General features: G+C 64.8%; 1 protein-coding gene across 1 annotated transcript in view; it reads right to left on the bottom strand.

The window, feature by feature from the left end:
- Positions 1-132: 132 nt before the first annotated feature.
- F751_6164 (Guanosine-3',5'-bis(diphosphate) 3'-pyrophosphohydrolase) overlaps positions 133-7,702 on the bottom strand; it is a gene marked incomplete at both ends in the record, with an annotated part of 11,572 nt that continues 4,002 nt past the window's right edge. The window contains 19 exons of the mRNA XM_011399798.1: positions 133-288; positions 454-522; positions 716-918; positions 1,087-1,201; positions 1,437-1,528; positions 1,777-2,395; positions 2,634-2,763; positions 3,070-3,431; positions 3,645-3,785; positions 3,921-3,997; positions 4,248-4,395; positions 4,522-4,626; positions 5,528-5,691; positions 5,814-5,979; positions 6,191-6,417; positions 6,656-6,747; positions 6,909-7,161; positions 7,319-7,421; positions 7,508-7,530. Of these exons, the coding sequence (XP_011398100.1) occupies positions 133-288; positions 454-522; positions 716-918; positions 1,087-1,201; positions 1,437-1,528; positions 1,777-2,395; positions 2,634-2,763; positions 3,070-3,431; positions 3,645-3,785; positions 3,921-3,997; positions 4,248-4,395; positions 4,522-4,626; positions 5,528-5,691; positions 5,814-5,979; positions 6,191-6,417; positions 6,656-6,747; positions 6,909-7,161; positions 7,319-7,421; positions 7,508-7,530 (3,245 nt within the window). The remainder of the gene's footprint in view (positions 289-453; positions 523-715; positions 919-1,086; positions 1,202-1,436; positions 1,529-1,776; positions 2,396-2,633; positions 2,764-3,069; positions 3,432-3,644; positions 3,786-3,920; positions 3,998-4,247; positions 4,396-4,521; positions 4,627-5,527; positions 5,692-5,813; positions 5,980-6,190; positions 6,418-6,655; positions 6,748-6,908; positions 7,162-7,318; positions 7,422-7,507; positions 7,531-7,702) is intronic.

The raw sequence follows: 7,702 nt of genomic DNA, 5'->3' as shown, positions 1-7,702 counted from the left end.
GTATGGGGGGGGAGTAGCGGGCGTTCGCCACCGCCAAAATCTGCGCCTCCGCTGCTCGGCAGGCAAGAGTCCTGGCGGCAGTCGATCGCGCAGGCAAGCCGCCCCGCCTGGCCTCGTTGGGATAAGGATCGGTCATGGGTCAGGGCAGTTGCACCCCACCGCCCAGCTCTTCACGCCGCGCAGCGCATCCAGGTCGCTGCAGAGCTGGCTCAGCCGCTCCTGGGAGCCCTGCAGCTCGTACTCCATCCCAAACTGGGAGGACGCTGCGCTGGATGTGCCCTTGTGCTTCTGCAAACGTTTGGATGTGGGTGTGAATGTTGGGGCTGTAGGCGCCCAGACGGCTCTGAGGCCGAGGCATCATTGGACGCCGGGCAAGCTTTGTGAAAGCCAAACCACAGACACCAGAGGCTGCACCCTGCCAATCTATCCAGGTCACGTAGTCCTTCCCCTCACCTGGACATTGTAGTCGTGCTTGGCGATGACGCCCGCCACCTCCGCCAGCAGGCCCGGGCGGTCGGCGCACTGCACCCGAAGCCAGACCGGGCGGGGGCCGGCGCCGTCGCCGGGGCTCGTCTGGCTCGCGTCAAGGGAGTCTGTGCGCCCGGGATAAGAAAGCATGGACAATAAGAAGTGACTGCGTGGGTGCCAGCCACTCGTCAGCATTTTCATTGGGCTTGACGCAGCCAGGGGCAGTGACGCCGATCCTCAGCCTCACATGTTCCTGGAACCCGCACCTTCCTCCCCCCTCCTCACATGGCGGCGTCAGGCCCTGGAACACTGTCGGCATGGCGTGCTCCCTCAGGAAGCGCGCGATCTTGTGCCGGGCCGTCTTGGTCTGGGCAGTGCTCAACCAGGCCTGGTGTCGCCGGAGGAGCTGTGCACTGACCGGGCCCTTGGAGGTGATGATCTCTACCACCTCTGCAGTGTCAGAGTGGCGATGGGGGTGGGAGGGAGGTGCGGCGAACAGAGAAGCCTGCACGTGACTCGCACTCGAGAAAACTTGATTGAGATCCTCGGGCAGAGGGCCCTTGCCAGCCACTGCCAACGCCGACCTAAAGCCCCTGAGCCAGGGCCCCGCAGGCTCACCTGCATTCCCCAGGCGGTGGTCATTGGACACCAGCTTGCCGTTGACCTTGGCAGCCAGCATGGCGTTTCCCACGTCCGTGTGGATGTGGTACGCAAAGTCAACCACAGTGGAGCCCTGCAGGAGGGGAGGAGGGAGGAATGGGAGGAATAGGATATGGTTGTATGCCTACCGGGGGATGCAGCCTGGTGCATTCCATGCGTTTGAGTCCATGCGGACCAACTCCGCAACAAATGGGAAAGGCCAGCTGGGTTTCAATGCAAGGCCGCATATGGCTTGGTAGCCTCCTCAGCGCGGCCTGCCACCCTCAGCTCCACTTCACCCCCCCCAGTCCTCCAGTCCTTTGCCTCACCCGGGGCATGCGCTTGATCTGGCCCGAAGGCGTGAAGACAAAGACGCCACGCCCCAGCAGATCATCGGTCACACACTGCACAAACTCCATGGCTGAGAGCACAGGGGGAAGGGGAGAGATGCGGTTGCAGGGCTGTGACAGGCACCGCAAGGCCTGCGCCCTCCAGCTCGCTCACCCCTGGGCAGTCGAGAACCAGATGGACTTCCGACAGGGGCTGCTGCAGACAATCACTCTCCATAACACGATGCTGCGAGGCAGTCGACGCGGTGTCCCCGCTTGGGCCCGTCCCCCTGCACGGCAAACAATGATGCCCCTCCCTGCCCCAACCCCTACACCATACCTGTCAGGGTGCCCAGGAACTCCTCCTGCCACTGGCGTATGGAGTTGAGCCAGTTGATGCGGCGCGACATGGCCCCCGCATCCAGCCGAGCCTGCAGCATGAGGCCGCCGCCTTCGGCCTCGGAGCCGCCGCCCCAGGCGAGGGCCCCTGCGTCGGATCCCGAAGAGCCGTTCCAGGGGGCGACACGCGCCGCCGTCGTAGCCTGCCTGCCATTTGCAGCGCCGCTGACCGACAGTCGGCTGCCATTCGTTGGTGGACTGCCGTTCGTGGCTTGGCTGCCGTTTGTCGCCGGGACTCCGCTCCCAGCTCGGCTGCCGTTGCCCGAAGCACCGCCAGCCGCCCCCTGGCGCTCGCCGGCGGGAGCGCCAGCCCAGCCCAGCCAGCCCCACAGCGGCCAGAGCCGGCTTGCCAGGTCGGCGACGGGCTGTGCGGGCTCCGCGCTGGGCGGGGCCTGCGCCACCTCCGCACCCTGCCAGCAGTCCACAGCCACGCCGTACTCTGCCAGGTGCTGCATGGCAGCCGTCCGGATCTGCACATCGATGGAGAACAGGCGTGGGGAGGGGCCCTCCCCCGCTTCGTCGATCTTCTCTCCGCCCGTCCTGGCGTGCCGGGGCATGACCTGGCGCCGCAGGGAGAGGGTTCAGGAGCTGAGGGTCGGACAAATGGAGGACCTTGGGCATGCACGGTCGGGGCATCTAGGTCCCAAGTGCATGCAGCAAAGCGATCCTTGTTGAGAGAAGCCCTTGGAAGCGAGCATAAGCCTGTGATTCGGTATAAGGACACCCTCCACGGCTGCTCAACCCCTGCTGCCCTGGACCCCGTCCCAACCCCGCTCGCAAACCCCTCTCGGCCCTCACTTTGGTGTGCAGGGCCCGGTAGTTGTTCATCTTGGGCTGCGCTATGTAGTCACGAAACGTGCCGGGGATGGGGATCCACATGCTGTGCACCAGGCCCAGGGTATGGTAGCACATCAGGCTGTCGCTGGTACTGCATGGGTGGGTGAGTGTGGAGAGGGTACATGAGCTGATGGAGTGTGGAGGCGAACAAGACAGAATGGGTCCCCAGGAACGCTTGATGTGGGATTCTAGGCCGGGTCGGCCCAGCCACCTGACGCACCCCCATCCCCACTCCATCATCCTCCACCAATGGAGTCAGGGATCTTACATTTCCCAACCAGGTCCCTGCATGCATGCAGGATCCCAGTCTGCTCTTCTCTCGGGGGATCCCGGCCCCCAAACAATCTCTGTTCCCCCCACATACCCCAACACTCCCCGAACCCCTTTCCCCCCTCACCCTCTGTCTGCATCCTCGCGACCCGGGCCAGGGCTCAGCACCACGACCAGCTGGCAGACGTCGTTCACGCCGTGCACGCTCTGCTCCTCCGCCTCCATCTTACGCCAGATGGAGTAGAGCGAGCGGCAGCGCGCGCGCGCGTCCACGCCCAGCCCTGCGCCGCGGATCAGCGGGTCGGCGGCCAGCGCGGAGGCCAGCTCGTCGCGCGCGGCCTCCAGCGTGGCGGCCTGCTCGCGCCACAGCCGCGCCACCAGGCGCTGGGTGAAGAGGTGGCGCTCCGGCCAGGCGTAGCGGAAGGCCAGGTCTTCCAGCTCCTCCTTCACCGCATACAGGCCCAGCAGGCGGGCCAGCGGGGCAAACACCTGGCGGAGGGAGGAAAGGAGGAAGAAGAAAGGGGTTATATCCTCATTCTCTGGGGGTGCGCCAATAAACTTTGATTAAGGTAATGTGTTTCAAGCTAACATCGATCTGCTGCCTGCTACCTATCCCCACGCAAGCCCGTACCCCCCCTGCCCACCATCTGCACCATTCCAAACCCCAGCCTCAACCTCCCCCCCTCCTCCTTCCTTTCCAACCTGCAGCGTCTCGCGCGCGATGCGCGTCTGCTTGGGCCCGGGCATGCTCCGCATGGTGCGCATGTTGTGCAGGCGGTCGGCCAGCTTCACGATGATGATGCGCACCTCCTCCGTCATGGCCAGGAAGAGGAAGCGCATGTCCTCTGCACGGGAGTCGCCCCCGCTCGACCCCGGCGGGCGCAGCGCGGCCGCGGCGCCCAGCCCGCCCTCCCCTGCCTCCGCGGGCCGCGTCGGCAGCTTGCTGAACTTGGTCTCGCCCTCCACAATGCGCCGTACCCCCGGGCCGAAGTGAAACCCGATCTCGTCCAGCCCCACAACGTCCCCACAGTCCTCCACCGTATCGTGCAGCAGGCCTGTGAAGGGGTGTAAAGGAGGAAAAGGGGCCAGATCTTGGGCGCATACAACGCTTTCGGAGGGGGGAGGGGGGGGCGACGGCGTATTTGCCGGAATGACTCCACACAGAGCACCTGGGCGGCCGGCATGATCCATGAAGAGCAAAGCTCGCGTCGCCCGTGACAAAGCCGGGCAGTCTTGAGCACAGTCTAGGCTGGCAGCATGGACCCCAAGGCCATTCTCCCCGCTCTTGTCCAAAACACTTCGTACCCGCCACCAGGCTCTCATGGTCCATCCTCAGCTCGGCCAGTATGCGAGCGACCTCCACCGGGTGGGTGATGTAGGGCTCCCCCGACCGCCGCTTCTGGCCGGCGTGGGCGTCGTAGGCAAGGCTCAAGGCCTCTCGCACCCTCACCACCTGTGCCGCAGCGAGGGGCTTGCACGTGTGAAAGGTGTGTTTCAAGGAGCGGAATGTACAGCACTGCCAGCCCATTCTGTGAGTCAGCAACATGTGCGTGCCGCCACCACCCTGTCCAGTCCCCACAAGACTCGCCTCGTGAGGCGGTAGGTAGGTCAGCAGGGGCGCCAGCCGGCCCTCCCACAGGAAGGCCTCGGACACCGCACCGGTCCGGCAACTCTCGCTGTAGACCTGTGATGGGAGGCCGGGTCCGCCAGCTCAATTACTGGTGCAACAAAGGGACATAGAGATACAATTTGCCACGATTGGCGCCTCCGCATCCAGGAAGCCCCACGCCAACCCCACCTGATCGTCATACTCATCCAGTGCTCTGGTGCGCAACTGTCTGGCGGGTGCCTGCAGCAGGCATGTGCGTGCGAACGGTGGAGCTAGTGAGTCGGATCGTTCCGTGCCCCGACGTCCTGCACTCCCCTGGCTCACCTGCCTACCCAGCCCTCGTGCATGGGCGGATGGGCCCTGAGGGGGCCTGGGAAGGGTATCTGTACATCGTCGCGCCTTGGGCCGACGTGAGGGCGTCCATCCTGCAGATGTCAAAAGGAGTTGTAATGATCCCGCGGGTGTGCAGCACGAAACAGGATGGCGCCCAAGAAACGGTGCGCACCTCGGGACCGGGCTGCGATCCCGCCCAGCGAGGGTGCACCGGCACAGTGGACCTGGCAGGCGCGCATGACTGGGCAACTAAACGGTGGCTCTCGCACGCATTGGATCACGGGGCGGTAAGGGGGTGTGACGCGCTGTCATGGGGACCTGGATTTCTGAGGCCTTGCTGTGGGCTGGGGTACCCTCACCAACTTAAGGCTCGGACGCCCAGTTCTAGCATCTGGGACATACAACAGCCAGTGCAGCAGTTTCGAGGGGTATGACGGCGAAGCAAAGCTTCCATGGGTCAGGGTGGGTTTTCGGGATTCTCCCCCAATTCGGTGAGGGCAGATCGGATCCTTCATCTCGGCCGGGGTCGCCCCCTTCTTGGATCTACTTCCCAACCCTTAAGAGAGTGTACATCCACTCCAGACGGTTCTGGGTCAGGGTCAGCCAAGCAAGCATGCATTCTTACCCAAATTCAGATTCTCACGGGCTGTCTGGCCAGCACCACGTAGTCACCGTCGGCCAGGGGGGTATCCTCGGGTATCAGCCGGTTGTTAACATTGACGAAGCCCGGGGGCGCAGGCGAGCCCTGCTCCTGCGCTCCGCGCGAAGACTCCACCTCCACCATCCCCAGCTCCTCGACCAGCTCCCCTGGGGCATGGGAGGACGGGGGAGGGCAGGTGGAACTTTGTCCCCGGCTGAAACCGCCTCGGCTGGCCCGGCAGGCAGCCACCACCAGATCAGCGCCCATCCACTCCAAACGCAGATCCCACCTGCTGTGGTTCCCCGGGGACGGTGCAGGATGTCCCCCCCAGGCCAGACCACGATGACGACCATGGGGTTCACCACCGGCTGGACCGGGGCGGGTGCCACGTCTATTGACCCCGGGGGCCGGGATAGGTCCCCGCCCCACTCCAACATGCAGCGCAGCAGGTGCACCTGGCAGGAGGATCATCAATTGGAGTGAGTGGTCTTGCACAGCAGGGCCATCCTCTGCATGCCCACAGTAAGGGCTTGGAGTACCCTAGCACGGACTGCTCCGAGGAGCCCATCCGGCAGGCGCTGGACTCCTACCCTGCAGTCCCCGCTTCGCACATGTGCAGATGTCATCCCGCCGTCCTAAATCAGTTTCACCCCCCGGTCAGCTCACCCTGCTGGCAACAAAGGCGGTGTCCGCCGCCTCCCCACCCTCCACCAGCACGGGCTTGGAGGGAATCGCCTCTGGTCCGGATGTCGTCTCGCCAGGATTGCTCGAGGCCTCGCCCACCTCAGCAGGAGGGAGGTAGGCTGTCCCCGGCAGCGGCCCCTTCCAGTGTAGGGGAACAATCGTGCTGGAGAGCTTGTGCCCGTAGCGGTCCAGGCAGTGGTACTTGCCGTCTGGTGTGGAGCATGGGGTGAGAATGAGGAAGAGTGATGGGCATGGTCACTGAGGGTGGGGGGGGGGGTCAGCACGGCACCAGCGTCAGCTGAGATGTATTGCCAAGGCAGGCTTGATCCAAGTCACGACTGGACCCTGCCTGCTCCTGGACACTTTCCATCCCCCCGGAGGGTGCAACACACAAGCCCCACCCCCTGCTTAACGCAAGCACAGATCCCCCATCCCCCCTTGCCCCACCTGAGCACAGTGAGTAGCGTTCCAGCTTGATCTGGAGGTCGCCGTGGCCCGGGGCGAAGAAACCGCGGCGCTCGACTCGCCGTAGTAGCCGGCTGCGTTTGGTTGCGTGGGAGTGGGGCGGGGCGAGACGGGCATGGGCTGGCATCGCTAGCATCATATGTTGGGCTGAAGGCTCGTGCCTCGTCCTGAGCCATTGTGCCACCCCCACCAGGCCTTTCGTTGGTGAAGCCTCACCCCCCACCCCCCGGGACACCTGTATTCCTGCGTGCTGGCGACCACGACGCTGTCGGTCTTGAATGCGCGGCGGGTGATGGACACCGCCACCAGCAGCCGCATCCCGCCCGGTTCCTCCACGGCCGTCACCACCGCGTCACGCAGCGTGCCGTCGCCGCCGATCTGGAGCACGGGGTGGCCCGGCCGCAGCGAGGCGGGGGAGGGGCCGCAGGAAAATGCGCTCAGCGCAGCAGACGGGCTCTCCTTGTACACCCAGTGCGCGGCGGTGGAACCTGAGCTCATGGGGACGGAGTTGTGGTGGTGGAGGAGGAGCTGTGATTGTGGGTTTGGCGTGCGTCAGTGGCGCCGGGCCCCCTTCTTCCCCCTTCGCAGGAATCAATCCCCCTTGCCGGTGCGGATGCGGCCCTCCCTCCCGTCCAGGGGTCTCACCGTACTCCGCCTGGCTGTGCATGGTGGACGTCCGGATCTGGACCTCCATGGCCACGCCCTCCGGACCCCGCACCGCCGTGTGGAGGGACTGGTACCCCGACGGCTGAGGGTTTGTTGGGGTTGAGAAGAGGAAAGGTGATGCCCCCAATCTCCAGCGGCAGGGGCCCGCAGTCGATGGCCGGCGCAAACAGCAGCCGCTCCGCCCTGCTGACCTGTGCGTTTGGAGGATGAGGGAGGTGCGCTGTATAATTGTGGCTCCAGCGGGGCAAGGGACCTCTTGCACCATGGACGCCGAGATTGAAGCTGGAGAAGTTTGGGGGATGCATTCAGCCTCAAGCCGGCACGCTCCTTGCACATTCTATTCTCCCCGCCACTGGCACCGGC

Source organism: Auxenochlorella protothecoides (assembly GCF_000733215.1).
Source record: "Auxenochlorella protothecoides strain 0710 unplaced genomic scaffold scaffold82, whole genome shotgun sequence".
NCBI classification, from domain to species: Eukaryota; Viridiplantae; Chlorophyta; class Trebouxiophyceae; order Chlorellales; family Chlorellaceae; genus Auxenochlorella; species Auxenochlorella protothecoides.
The sequence above is the reverse complement of the archived record's forward strand: the minus strand, read 5'-3'. Positions and strand labels throughout refer to the sequence as shown.